The sequence below is a fragment of the Rhopalosiphum maidis genome, chromosome 2, assembly GCF_003676215.2.
Source record: "Rhopalosiphum maidis isolate BTI-1 chromosome 2, ASM367621v3, whole genome shotgun sequence".
In the NCBI taxonomy this organism is placed as follows: Eukaryota; Metazoa; Arthropoda; class Insecta; order Hemiptera; family Aphididae; genus Rhopalosiphum; species Rhopalosiphum maidis.
The window spans coordinates 1,149,690-1,164,826 of NC_040878.1; the positions used below are offsets into that span (position 1 = coordinate 1,149,690).

Below are 15,137 nucleotides of genomic sequence, written 5' to 3' on the forward strand. Positions count from 1 at the left end.
ATTGTTAATTTCATATTTTATGGTTAACCAAAATGTTAATAATATTTTAATCAAAAGTAAATTCGATATCCTTGATATTAAAATAATACATTCAATTTATAACTAAATTAATTTCACCAGTTTATAGGTAAAATGTGAATAATAAAGATTAAAAAAATGCATACATAAAAAATATTTTGAGATCGACACGATGCAATACAATAATGATCCTTAATGTACATTACAAAATGTCTGAAACCTAATGTAAAGTTTTGTAATTTTACTTCGACAGTGAGCCATAAGTGAACGAACGTAATTGCTGCTTCAAAATGATGCATCAGACGCATACCACTAATCCATTTTTTTTTTAGCGCAGTTTCAATTTACTTGTACAATATGTTATCTTTAGTTGTCCAAAAACAGACGAGTTGTTTTGATAATCAAAAACTGTACAAGGAATTCCGTTACATTCTATGAAGAGAGTATAATGCATAGACGTTAAATATACAACAGAAAGATAAGATAATAAGTGTATTATATTACGAGTGCGTCGACTATAAAACAAACAAGTGTGAAAAAAATATGTAAATAAGACCCGTTTACCGGCTATAGTCGTTCAACACGATATACTTACATCAAGTAAAAAAAGATGGTGCTCTGAACGCGACGGTTTTCACGAAAATATTAAGGCCAATAGTTTGGGTTAATTTGGGTTAATACCGCACTAAGCACACTAGGTACATTTCAATGTATGAGCGAAACAAACAGTAGCAATGTATTATTTAATATATTTATGTATACCATATTTTACTCGTCACCTGAATTCACTTAAGCGAAAGGTTTGTCAATCGTCCCAACTCATAAATCTTTGCAAAAAAAAAATTGGAGAAATAATTTAATCGTCATATTTTATAACGGTCAATACTCAAGTGCGAAGTGATTATCGTGCACAATCGACGAAGATCGCACGCGAGCGTATTTACTATATAAGCTTAAAATTGAAATACATAATTCGTTCAGTCGTTCAGAGTAGAGTGTACACGATGCTTAAACGATTCTCCATATAATATTATATCCTAGATAATATTTTAGTCCGTCGATCGTCAACAGTAAATAATATTCAATAAGTCCGACCATGAAAATATTGAAAATATTAATTTATTGGTCACACAAGATACAGAATTAATTGTGATGAATCAAATAATAATCGACAGAACATTAGTAAAATAATATAACGTCAGAAATTATTTAATCGATAGTAAACTCAGTAAAGTATTCCAATGTTAAACAACAATAATCTCGTAAACACGCGATACCTAATCTAAATTAGATAACCCATTCCTGGAATCTAGACAGATAGTTAGACTATTAAGATAAGATACATTTTTGTAAACTACTAAATAGATTAGTTATTTTTTGTTGTCTCGAGATTAAGCTTTTTTTATTATGATTTATTTTTCATAATGCATATTAATTCTACCAATATTATAAAATTATAATAAGTATTTATTTATTTATTGTAATTACTAATTAGTATAAATTTATCTTAATATGTTCTATTTTGAATATTTTGATTAATTTTCTGGTATAAACAACAATCTTTTTTTGAAATTAAGCAATTGCCAATAATTTATTATCCTACAAAATTAAAGTATAATTTTGTAATTTAATACTCAAAAGTTTTAAGTACTATTATTTGAATCACGATTCTTTGTATTCAATTTGAAATATTTGAAAACAATGATAAATTGATTAACAATTAATAACATATAATTAAACAATAATGTTATATTATTATTGATAATTGTTTATAAATAAATTATTATAATTCACGAAATGCAAAACATAGGTATTAGTATTGGTAATTACTAATTAGTAATTACAGTATTTGTATTACAAGTTACAACACATTTAAAGTGTACCGTGGACATTTTGCGCTTACCCGTTTACTCTGTAGTACAGTGTTCACTAAAAAAATGTAACTTCTATGAAAATGTAATTGATAATTATAAGAAACGGCTAGCAGATGGAGCCACCAATTCGGAATTAAAAAAATATATATTTACTTATTTGAATTTATTTACGGGTATGAACCCAATTACATAAGATTGGTACATAATTTAGTACATATAAATATAATATAGTAGATATAAAATAACAATAACAATTGAAAAAAGAAAATAAATACATACATAAATTATTATTAAAATAAAATATAAAAATCAAAGATTATAAGACGTTTACTAAAAAAAAATTAAAATTAAAAAAATCAATTTGTTCATTATTAGCGATATACATCATTATATTAAATGGATAATGTATAATTGACATTGTGTTTGTTAAGATAGAATGTAGTTATGATTGATGACCTAGTTCTAAATTGAGAAACAGAAAAATTAAAAAAAGCTTAATAACTCAGAAAATGACAGAAAATAAATCAATTTAAAAGTTTGAACAAAAATATTAGATCATTGATTTTTTCTATTTGATAGACCGAAGGTACTAAATGTATTTAACAATGACTGATAAAACGAATGAGGTGCACGTATACTATTACATTAAAAGACATAAAACGAATAAATATACTAAAATGAACACTAACTACGATTAATCTGTAAAAATATATTCACACTTATAATAAATAAATCTAATCTAAATTTTATGAATATGTGAATGGAACAACAAAATTATAAACGTAGGTATTTTGTTTTCAATTCAAGCAAATATAATAAATCAAGACATTACTCATAATTCATAAATAATAACCTAGTTTTAATTTAAAAATTAGTTAATTCTATGTTTATAAATAACTAAATAAATAAATAATAAACATATACGAATTAACGAATTACGAGAATCATACATTACGAAGTACTGAAATTCGGGCAATCTGGATCATGATTTGGTATTTAAGCACACCACAGTAGCGGAAGATAATAATTTTTAATGGGCAATGATAATATTTTATATTTTTATAGATACAAAATACTTAATACATCATTACCACGATTTAAGTTTAATTCTCCTATCTCCTTGAATTTCTCTTGGGTGAATAATGAAAATATCATATCTCCGGCTTAGAATTAAAGACCAAATATCTAAAAAATAAAAATATCATAAAAATTACAAAAAATTCTATAATTTAAAATAAAATATAAATCGAAGGGAAATATATTTTTCGAATAATGTCATACAGTCTGGTGATTAGAAAAGAAATTATATTATCAACAGCCAGCAGGTCGCACAATCTATGGGTATAAAACAATATAAAATAAATATAGTATATACAAATTATATAATTATACCAATAATTAATAGAAATAATAAGTTTTTAAGGCCTCTAGAGTAAGTACTAAGTTCACAACTGTACTAAAGAAAAACAAATATACAAATAAATACTCAATATTATAAAATAACTCCCAACTATTGCACTTTTGTCACAATTGTGTTTCAAATGTAAATGTATTATCTTTATGCACCTAACCATAATGGTACAAATTTGAAATTTACCTAATTTTTTTATTAATGTATCTTATTTATAGAAATATCAAAAAGAAATGTATGTAACAAAAAAATGCAATGATTTTTAGTTTCGCTATCAACGTATTAGATATTTAGTAAGGTGAAAACTAACGGAGTAACATGTCCAAGACACAATAAGTACATAATTGAATATTTCCATGTTGAACATTTACAAACACTAAATTGTATTTCATAATTTCATACTTTTCTAATATTATCATATCATTGTCCATTACTTACAATTATTAAAATTACTTTTCGATATAAATAAATTAACTTTAAGGTTAGGACATAAAAGATTAGTATTATGCTTTAAGGTCTGCCATAAGACATAATATTTTTTTTCAATTTTATTTGATGAATTTTTCGACTAAATTGTTCGTTAATGAACGAAGTGAGGTAACACCCATTTGCATCAGCATAATTTGTCTTCATCGGTCTGTCGGTGACTGATAAAAATGAAACACATTGATATAAATAGCCAAGTATAAAATATGTGACCATACTGTTTAGTGTGCAAAATTTCGTTGTCTGTAAACCATTAAACCATATCCCAATTCACAAACATAACGTGTTGAAAAACGAAAACAGATACCGGACACCGGTTTCTACATCGCATTATCGCAACATAGTTTTATTTTTAATGATGGTCACATTATTCATTTTTAGTGAATTCCGCTTTACATGTATCCAGACGTAGACAAAAACAATATAAAAAAAGAATGATCTTTGTTTTCATTTTTTCAATGCATCATTACAAATACATTGCAAACGGTCAACAGATAGTGTAAAAGAGGGTTTTAAATAATTACATACTAGATTTGATACTTATTTTTCAAACATTCAGTCTTAATAATATAATACATCTCTCGATAAAAAGAATAATTTAAAAAATCACTATTAGTACAGAATATATTAGAACTCAGTTCTCACGTAGTGACGCGTGTTGTATCCGCAGTACAAACGTTTGTCAAATTTAAATGTTAGAATATTATATTATCTAGTGCAAGCATCCACACTTGACACTTCATAGGTTTTTATTGACATTTTAATTATGAGATTATGAGATTTTTTTAATATTCGTAACATTTTTGAAGAGCGTATTATGTCATTACTTATTCCGACAAATTTTGAACAATTGAACAGGACACTTTTTGTCTCGTTTTAATATCGTAATCGACGTAATCTCTATATTATAATAAAATGTGTATACCTAGTTTAAAAAAACATGTAGTCTGTACATAAAATAAAAATAAAATTATACTTTCAATTTTACATTGAATATCGTAACCTAAGTTGTAAAACAAGAATTTTTGTAATTGTGTCGAAGTATCAGCATCGAGTGTCGGCTAAACAATGTGCTGTCACCGATAAGCATGCCGTGATATTAATAAATTAATAATAATTTAATAATAATTGTGAACCCGCAAGACCGTCACCCTTTAGCATATACCCCAAAACACTTTTCGTGTAATAGGCACACTGCTGTTATCTCCAAATATAAAAATTATTTATTTTTCATAAATAAGCGAATAAGCTATATCATGGGCGTCGTGAGGGGGGTGCAAGGGGGTGCACTTGCACCCCCTGGCTTTCAAAACTTAAATTAAATTAAAAAAATTGAATGGTATTGAAACTATTTTATTTTGCATAATTATCTACATTATATTATATTATATTACGTATTTAACTATTATTATTATCATTACGTATATAAGCATTATTTAGAAATTAGCGTATAATACTTACTTGCACGATGCATCCCCCTGATAAAATTCCTGGCGACGCCTATGAGCTATATGGACCATATTATGATATGGTCACTGGTCAGTACTAATATTTAAGCTACAAGTAACTAACAAACAATTAGTTTGCTAAACATAGATTTCTTTTCCTGTGATCCTGTTGTATGTACTCTGTTTGTAAATTGTAACAACATTTCTTAAGGGTTAAGGTATTTAAATTTTTTGCTTTTAAGCGTTGAACCCGACTTTAGGGGCATCGATGAGTAGGCACTCACCTAGACCAATAGTTTTACTATTACAACTATATAGGTGAGACGTTTTAATAATATAAATTAATAAAAAATATTAATTATTATTGATATATTTGTTTAAATAAATAGTGAAATGTAAATGGATTTAGTATTAACTATAAAATATATTAAATTTACGAGTTCAGAATTATAATGAACATTAACAATATTTTGACCAGCATTGGCATACATAATATGATCATATGAAACTATTTTTATTTAAGCTTCATTGTTTATGTATATCGTACATTGCCATTAAAGGTAATGCCTACATCCAATTTTGATAATTAAGCCATTAATATATTAAACAAATATTTAATAATACAATTTTAATGATAGTTGAACAATGCATACAAATCAAGTATAATGAAATTTTTAAAAGAAGAAATATTTTAGTGATGAATATAGTTTATTGACTATACATTTTCAATGTTTATATATAAAAAAAAATTTGGACACCCCCATGAATTTTTTTTCAGTTACAACTTTCATGTCTGATAATTGACTATAAAAAACTCAATTAAAGTTTCGTTTAAGGTGATTTCCAATTAATAATAAAGAACCATAATTAATAACATTTACAAAAAATAAAATTGTACAACAAACGTAGATAAGTAAAAAAAACAACAATAATGTGTTAAAAACGCATTAATTGCCATTATATCTATACTAAGTAATATTTTGTAATAAAATATAAGAAACAGATTTATATACACTAAAAACTCAAAAAATGTTCTAAACAATTCCTGTTTAACGCAATAATGCTATTATAAAAATTACCAACGTTTTTTATACCACCACCATTACATCTACCAAAAGGAAATGATGATTTAACTTTCAAAATCTTTAAGTTTTTAACACTTCTATTTATTTATTATTTTTAATTTTTTAGTCAATAACATCTAGCTGTTATAATTATATTAAGTTTTACCTCGCATATTTAAAATATTTTTTTGGTTAGGTTTTATTTTTTTTATATCAAAACATATTTTTTTTTCTACATATTTTAGAAAAAATACCATTTTTATTCTAGTAACATTAGTTAAAATACGAATCCATATATATGCTATTGGACTTAAAAAATAAAGAAATAAAACAAATATTTTGAAAACTATATTTCTTAGTAAAATATTTTGATAAATAATTTATATTATAAGTATTTGTGTATTAAAAATGTAAATAATTACCTAAAAGTACTAAAACTAAAAAAAGCAAAATAAAAATTTCCTCTTTAAAATATCTTCTTTTACATAAAACAAATTTGTTCACAGAATGCATTGTATAAAAAAATTAAAGTACTTTGTATTGTAATCCAAACCCTAGTGATGAACAATACAACAAATTTGATTTATATAGCAATTCATATGACGCTTATATAGTCTTTACGCCTAAATATATATTAGTGTTAGTTCTGCAGTATACTAGCCATTACAGCATTACTTATTGGAAATGTACAATATGTAAAAGTTTCTACCTATATTGTACTTTATAGCAATGCCGTACCCAGGAATTTTTTTCAGGGGGGGGGGCTTAAACATTCATATTCAACTTTACAGGAAAATAGGAAATAATTTAAAAACATATAAATACACATACTATTTAAAATAAAAGATTTCGGGGTGAGCTTAAGCCCAAAAGCCCCCCCCTGGATATGGCACTGCTTTATAGATACCTACTTAATGTCTTAATCTGTTATTATTGTAAAATAAACAATTAAACAGAGGTAGAAAGTAACTACTAATTTGCACCTATATTAGTTTGATGTGATATCACAGAAATACTAGGTAAGTATATTTACTTAAAAATGGAAATCAAGTGCAATTTTCAGTTTTATACTTTATATTCGAGGCAAATTTTTCAAAATTTTCATATTTCATGTAATAAATTATAAATTATAACTTGTATAATATAAAATAATATATTGTATACATAGTATATGTAAGGTAGCATAATTTTTAATAATTATATTGTAATTGATTGCTGATGAGATTATCTATGACATATTGGTAACAACAATAAATAAATATTATAGCACTAATGCATCATTTAACATTTAATATTTATATGATTTTAAAATAAAGATCATTATGAGATCATGCCATTTATTTTTATAATCGCTGTTTTATTAGTTATTACTTTAATAAATCGAATACATTTCTTTCAATAGGTATTAAGTAACAGTTTTGTTGTATAAGTAAATAAATAATCACTATCAGCCAACTGTCATTCCTCATTGAATAAAACATAATATTTATGATTATTAATTATATAAAATAATAAATTTATTTTGGGTTCTATGAAAATATTTGGGGGAGTCACCTATAGACCAAATCCAAGTAATGTCAAATAATCAAGTAGAATTATATGAGATACTAGCTTGATTTGAATATTTATTGTCGACAGGTACAAACTAATGTTGATTATCAATACCCAGATTAATCAACAATCATATTAGTTATGATTATGAATTTATGATAAGTTATTAAAATTTGAAATATGTTCTTTCAATAAGGTTTAATTATCTGGTCATATTAAACAATTTTGTTTTAAACTTTTGTAATTGTTAAGCTATCATGGTTCATGCTAATTGTTAATAGTTATAAATAATAAGAAAAAAATGTTTAACGATTTTTCAGAAAAAGTGTTTATGGTAACTTGGTGTTTGTTCAGAATTGTGTAATTATTTTTAATATTATATGTATTATAAATGTTGTCAACATTAATAATTACTGTTAATAATTTAAAAAAATGGCAATTTTTGTAATATATTTTATATATTAGTATATGTGTTGTAAACTTGTAACTTCTAAGTTAATAATCTGTATAATAAAATAATATGATCACATAATTTTCTAAAAACAAAATGTAAAAAAATCAATAATATTATTTATTTATAATATATTAATATCCATTGTAAATAATACAATGGATATTTATAATATATTAATATCCATTGTAAATAATACAATGAAACATTTATACAATGTTATGGACGGAGTTAAATAATATAAAAATATAAAATAGTAAATTCGAGCGTTTGTATCGCATTTCAATAATAAAATATGATAAATAAAGTTTTATCAATTTTTATACCACTTAAGAATGTATTAAAAACTGTTAAAAAATACATTTGTACAGTTAATTACATAAATAATTCAGTTTTATAATTTTTAAACGTTTCTATTTAATCTATTTTGTTATTCAAATGTACTAAAAATTTTAAAATATTCTATAGAAACGTATTTCCAATTTTTTGGTAGCATTGATTTTATAATAGATTACTAGTCTATAGCCCTATAGGTCTATAATACGACTTTACTGCACCCAAACTATATTCTATTATAAAAGCAATGATAGTGGTAGTCTTTAATTAATAATAATTATTGGAATTCATTTAAATTATGAATGTACAATAAATAACAAGGAAATATATAACAATAAATAAAATAATTTTTACTTTAATAACTCTGTACATTGTTATACATAATAATACAACATTTGTTGTTGGTGTAATTTTAACGATTAAGAATTGAAATGTACACTCAAGATTCGTTAGATAAAACTTATCATATCGCATTTCCTTTAAAAAAATGTAATTTTAATTATATCGTATTCATATGAAAAAATACGATTAGGCAGTAGTTTATTTTACGTACACAATATTGTTTACTGTTATTCAATACAATTTTGCTGAATGATTAAGTTCGACATTCTGCGAGTTTTTTTTTGAAATCCCATTAGTTAAAGCAACAAGCCAACAATGTTGATTAAAAAAATATATTATTTATAATATTATGATCACATTTGAACACTATTATTAAAAATAAATTGCTTTCCTAAATATTATTGTTCAATAAAAGACAAATATTTATATCTACGTATCTCAAGACCATTTTAGATGATTCAATCGATTTATTATCACGATTCATGACGATAGTGTCATATAATATTAATAAATAAAAACGTTTATTAGTGTCAACTACGTAAACAACATAACATAAAGATACATAATATAATTTGGTTATCGGTTAAAAAGTCCGAGATAACAAAATATTTTAAATAATTAATATTTATTTTAAATATTTAAAAATTTAAAAATGTTTGTAGACATTATATATTATACACATTATATTATTTTATTTTGTTTTCGATTTTTTTATTTTCATTTTTAATCATATAATTTATTATTAATTTTAATAGGCACGTAGATACATGCATTTTTGTCTATGGACTTTTTGTCCGGGATTCATATAATATGCAATAATATTAAATATATAATTCCCAGCTCCCGTTTAAAAATATTGCAATGTTATTATCAATACATGAGTGGTATGAAAATAATCGTTAGTTTATTGTAAACGATTAGTCGTATACAGTTGTTATAACAAAATAACATTACATTGACGACAATTGATTTTATCATATCGACGCGAAATTTATGAAAAATACTACGATAATGCGTCGATATTTGATATCTTGGCCATAAAAATCATTGTAAAATATTATGTCCTTTGTTCATTTATGATTGAAAAACGTGTGTATAGTGTGATATTGCGATATATAATCAGACGATGTACGTCCGATCGTTTTGGACAGGCATAAAACGGAACAAGCATGCGCGGAAATATCATTTATTAGATTTGAATTATAGTATTATTACATTTATAACATAATAACGTTATTTTATGATACGAGAAGGATAACGCGTCACTGTCGCTCGTGAAAAACAACATGAACGCTTTACGAAGATAAAATCACGGGAAACGCTTTTTACCGATTTTCGGGCGTGTCCAGCCCGGTCGTTTTTAACATACCTATAATTTACACCAAAAAGTGAGCAGGATATATTTTTCAATGATTCGGACAAAAGGTATTTTTTTAACTGTCACATACAATATTATGTCTACTATAACAGTGTATTATATTTTAAAATTATGTACAATTATTAATGTATTATAAAACCACGTGACAGAATATAAGATTGTTAACCGGGTTAAATGAGAAGGAAAAATGTGTGTCCGGCACGAACGAAAGCAATGTTAGTCGTTACAGAACGTACAACTTAATAATGTTTGCGACAAACATCACATCGTATGTAGTATGACTAAACTCATATTATAGGTGGGAAACGCGAATGAGGAAAACGGCCTCGGCATTCGGCGATAATCTCGTGAACGTTATCGGGGGGGAAATAATGATAATAACGACGACAACGGCCGTTTCGTTCTAGGCGGAACGCAAAAAACGACTGTAGAAAATATTATTAATTATTATTATCGTAAACAATATTATTGTGTTGGTCGTCAAATCGTGTGCACTTTCTACCGTGCGTGGCCGGCGCCGGAAAGCCTTAGTCCATGTATTTAAGGTCCGGATCAAGCATGAGGCGTCGGCGGCTAAATGATGGGTGGAGGGGAAACGGGGAATATAGTGTAGCACTGTAGCAACACTTTCGTCCGTTCGTTGGTTTCTGGCTTGATGCCGAACATCGTTCCGTCAGCCGGCAAACGGCCCGTCCCCGCCCCGCACCGCGCTCACGAAAAACTGTATGACTGGCGGTAGCCGACCGGCTTACTTGCAGCTGCCACAAGCCACACCCGAAGCCGGTGCCGTGTTCTGTTCCTGACTCGACTGGCCGCCCGACCGACTGTAGCCCGCGCGCCCCGCCTGTCATGTACAAACGACGAATATTGTCGACGTTCGTGTGTTAGACGCGCTCCGTTTCGTCACAGAACACGGGACCGGCCGTACCACGATCGGTGGCCCATGCGCACTGCGCTGGAAACTGCGTTCTGCGCACAGCTCGGCGGCCGCCGACCCGGACACGGCCCCAGCACTTGCTTTGTTTCGTACTTGATGTGAAGCCGGACGGTTGTGCTCGCTGCTCCGCCACTTAAAAAAAAAAATCAAACACCCCCCGCTAAAACATACATGATAATATTTCTTAATTCATTACTTCACAGTCTCTCATTATACGCACGTTTCGTAACTTGACAAGTATTTATTTATTTATTAAATTGTTTTTATTTTTCAACAATTGTTTTATTTTTTTGTTTTTTTTTTATAAATGACTTGATAAAAGTGTTTCTCAGTATTAAACCAAAAAAAAAACGCGCTTGTTATTCGTTGTAACATAATTTTTTTTTTTTACAAAAAATTAAATTTTGTAAATGTTTAAATTTTAAGGTGAGGAACGCGAACTTTTGTACCTGTGTATATTTTCAAATAGTTTTATTAATTTCATGTTTTTTTTATTTTAATTTTAAACAGGACTGTGATAAGCATGGCGGGAGACAACCAACATTTTTGTCTGCGCTGGAACAATCACCAAAGCACGTTGATCAGCGTTTTCGACACGTTGCTGGAGAGCGGCACGTTGGTCGATTGCACGTTGGCGGCCGAAGGACAATACCTTAAGGCCCACAAAGTCGTCTTGTCAGCATGCAGCCCATACCTAGAGGTATTTTAATTGCTAATTATTATTCTTGCCTATTGTGCGAGCATTACCTACATCTAATTAAGGTAGCAATTAGTCATGTTATTACAATTAATAACGTCCGTTATTTCTGAGACTTGCGCCTTCTCGATTTATCATACGTTATGTGCTCGTCGTTATGAAATCGCTGAATTATTATCTTATCTATTCTAGCAATTTAAATAACTCGTTTTAAAATATTATGGGAAATCATTATAATTTTAAAATTTTAATTCTCATACATTCATATTAACACTAGCTTTGTACCATTCTGCTGATTTATTAGATGAATTTAAGCATTCAAATTTTTCATATTAATTCAAAATTCAGATTAAACCCAAAAACTAATGCCCTAATACTAGGTATTGTTATCATAACTAAATTTAAATACTTCTTTTTGTTTGATATAAAATATGTTTTTAATTTTTATTTTATATACATCAATACAAGGCAAAGAAGACTTAGTAATTTATTTCTTCAATATTTTAAGAATTAAATAACTTAAATGATCATAGATTGTTATTGACAAACAACGACCATAATTGATAGTGGTCAGTTACGATTGACAACGATATTGAATTTGAAATATTATCTTAATGTTTCTTTGTTTTTCAAACTACTGGCCCATGTAAAATATTTTTGTTGTAAATCCTACATTTAGTATTGACTAAAATTGCAGCATTTGTTTTGCACCTCTCCATTACAAAATACATGAACATGAGAAGCCTTTTATTCGTACATTATTTCTGTTAGAAACAATGGCAAGTTTTTTTCTATAATTTATATTTTTAAATGTCTAGAATAATTACTAGTTCATCTGTTGATTACTTTTCCCCATATGATTTAAATTTATTTTTACCAATTGAGTTACAACACACTCTTGTGTTTAACATTTAACACGCAAAAGCTGTAAAATCCTTTAGAATTCTTTAGTATCTTATTTATTTGTAGTAATAGTATACTGTTATTGATATGATATTGTTTTTATATATTATTTTCAACAGTAATTTTTCCCATTCCTATTTTTTTTATTAATCTATCTCATAATTTAATTTGTCCATTTATAGAATAGTTCTGTTAATACAATGAAGTTTAACATTTTTTTTCAGCTATTATTAAGCCAACATTATGAAAAGCATCCAATCGTCATACTTAAGGACGTTAAGTTCCAAGAACTAAAAAGTATGATGGATTACATGTATAGGGGGGAAGTCAACATTTCCCAAGACCAGTTAAGCACGTTCCTGAAAGCTGCAGAATCCCTGCAGATCAAGGGTCTGACTGATGGTGGTGGCAATGAAGACAGCACAGCCTCTTCAGCACCGGTCAAGGCACCTGTTGCCACTCCGGTTAGGAAACCAATTCAACAGTCTATCACACGTGGTCCATCTACTGTAGCACAGGGTTTAACGATAGAGAGGAGGCCAGAAAGTCCACACATCAGGTCTCGTGATGATAGTGCCTCACCTACTAGAAAACGTAGGCGCAACCAGCGCAGGCCGTCAACAAGTGACGATCCTGACAGTCATATTGATACAAGCAACTCCTGTGATGTACCGCCCCTTCAGTCCGGAGCCCTAAGCGGCGTCGGTGTTCCTAACATTCCTGCCACCATAACCAAAGGTGCGCCGTTGGATGACGGTGATCATGAGACTGATAACAGCCGCATCAACAACCACGATGCATCAGCTGCTGATGGTGTGGCAGGACCAAAGATCGAACCGACTGGTGAACTGATTGAACCTAAGACTGAGTATTTGGAAGAAATGAACAACGAAGACAGTATAGAAGACTTGACATTGGATGATGATGATGATATGGACAATAGTATGGATATGTCAAGAGCTGGACCATCTCATGACAACTCAAACCAAAGTATGTATGCCAAAATCATCATATTTTTTATAGATTATTGACTGAATATCTTGATTCAGGTTTTAATCAATGGCCAATGTCTGGAAACCAAACCACGGATGAAGTATTTATGAATGCACAAGAAGCAGTTGGAGCTCACAGGGATACTCAAGGTAAGACTCTATTTAAATTGTATGGCTTCCAAACACATGGCCTTTCATATGATGGGTTGTATGTTTGGAAGTATTGTAAAAATTTGGTGGAATTTTTTAATCTTTGAACATTGATCACAGCGTTGATCAGTCATGCAAATGTAATTTTATTATTTTTACTACATTTCTGTTCACCAAGTTTTTTCAATTATAATGATAGAATTATAGCTGTGGCAGAGCCTTAGGTAAGGTTCACATGTGAAATTTCTTATTGTCATTTATTGAATGTTATTCACATTTGGACCCAGCCTTGGTTCGGTTTGAGCTTTGAATGGTACTTTTTTTTTTTCTGGGCACTTTTTGGCTGTTATTTAGTAACCTGCGGTGTAGGAAATCATTTGCTAACCACTTAATTATTTTACTTTTGTATATATTTTTTATTATTTAATTTTGCAATTACTATTCCTTATTGTCTTGTGATAAACTAAAAGCCTTTAGAGAAATACATTTCTCATTATTAAGTAGGTCATAATATGAGGAATCATAAACAGATTAATATTAATGGTGAGTTGCTCATAATTTTAACTTTAAATTTTAACTATTTTGATTCCCTCAAGGTCTCTGTTTGGATTTATATTCATATATTTATTTATAATCTATTCCTGTATTTCTTTACATTAATAATCAATTTGTCAAAAGTTGGACTAGAGCGAAAGGAGGCTCGTAAGTTATTCTTTTGTGGCAAATTGAATTATATCAATCCTTACTAGCTTTCCTTGTTGCAATTCTACTGTTAACTTTACATTGTCATAAGTATTTTATTTAGCTTAACAATTAACAAATAAATACAAACAAATTTTTCTCTTTGGACCCATGAACTTATGATTTTGAGCTTGTGTTATTTAGGTTCTGTGGGTCCTGAGGAAAATTTGAATTTTCATTCTCCTTACAGGGACCTGACCTTATCCCTTATAATATATCCGTATATTATATACATACAATTTAATTTTAATTTGGTGAGGGAGTTGAAAAATATAGATGGCTGCAGTTGGGGATGGGGTGCAGTTAAGCAAGTAAGATCATATTATCATGTCTGTTAACAAATTTTAACTTCAGTGTC

At 28.2% G+C, this 15,137-nt stretch overlaps 1 protein-coding gene across 50 annotated transcripts in view; it reads left to right on the top strand.

Annotated features, from left to right (window-relative positions):
• The first annotated feature begins 11,375 nt into the window (after nt 1–11,375).
• The window catches only part of LOC113554788 (longitudinals lacking protein-like), a 360,082-nt gene continuing 356,320 nt past the window's right edge, over nt 11,376–15,137 (top strand). For 45 of the 50 annotated variants that reach the window (XM_026958801.1, XM_026958793.1, XM_026958789.1 and 42 more), the window contains exons 1-4: nt 11,376–11,722; nt 11,807–11,996; nt 13,121–13,886; nt 13,946–14,038. In XM_026958801.1, coding sequence (XP_026814602.1) covers nt 11,820–11,996; nt 13,121–13,886; nt 13,946–14,038 — 1,036 coding nt within the window. In that variant the 5' untranslated portion in view covers nt 11,376–11,722; nt 11,807–11,819. The remainder of the gene's footprint in view (nt 11,723–11,806; nt 11,997–13,120; nt 13,887–13,945; nt 14,039–15,137) is intronic. The other 5 variants (XM_026958821.1, XM_026958816.1, XM_026958818.1 and 2 more) reach the window with 1 other exon arrangement.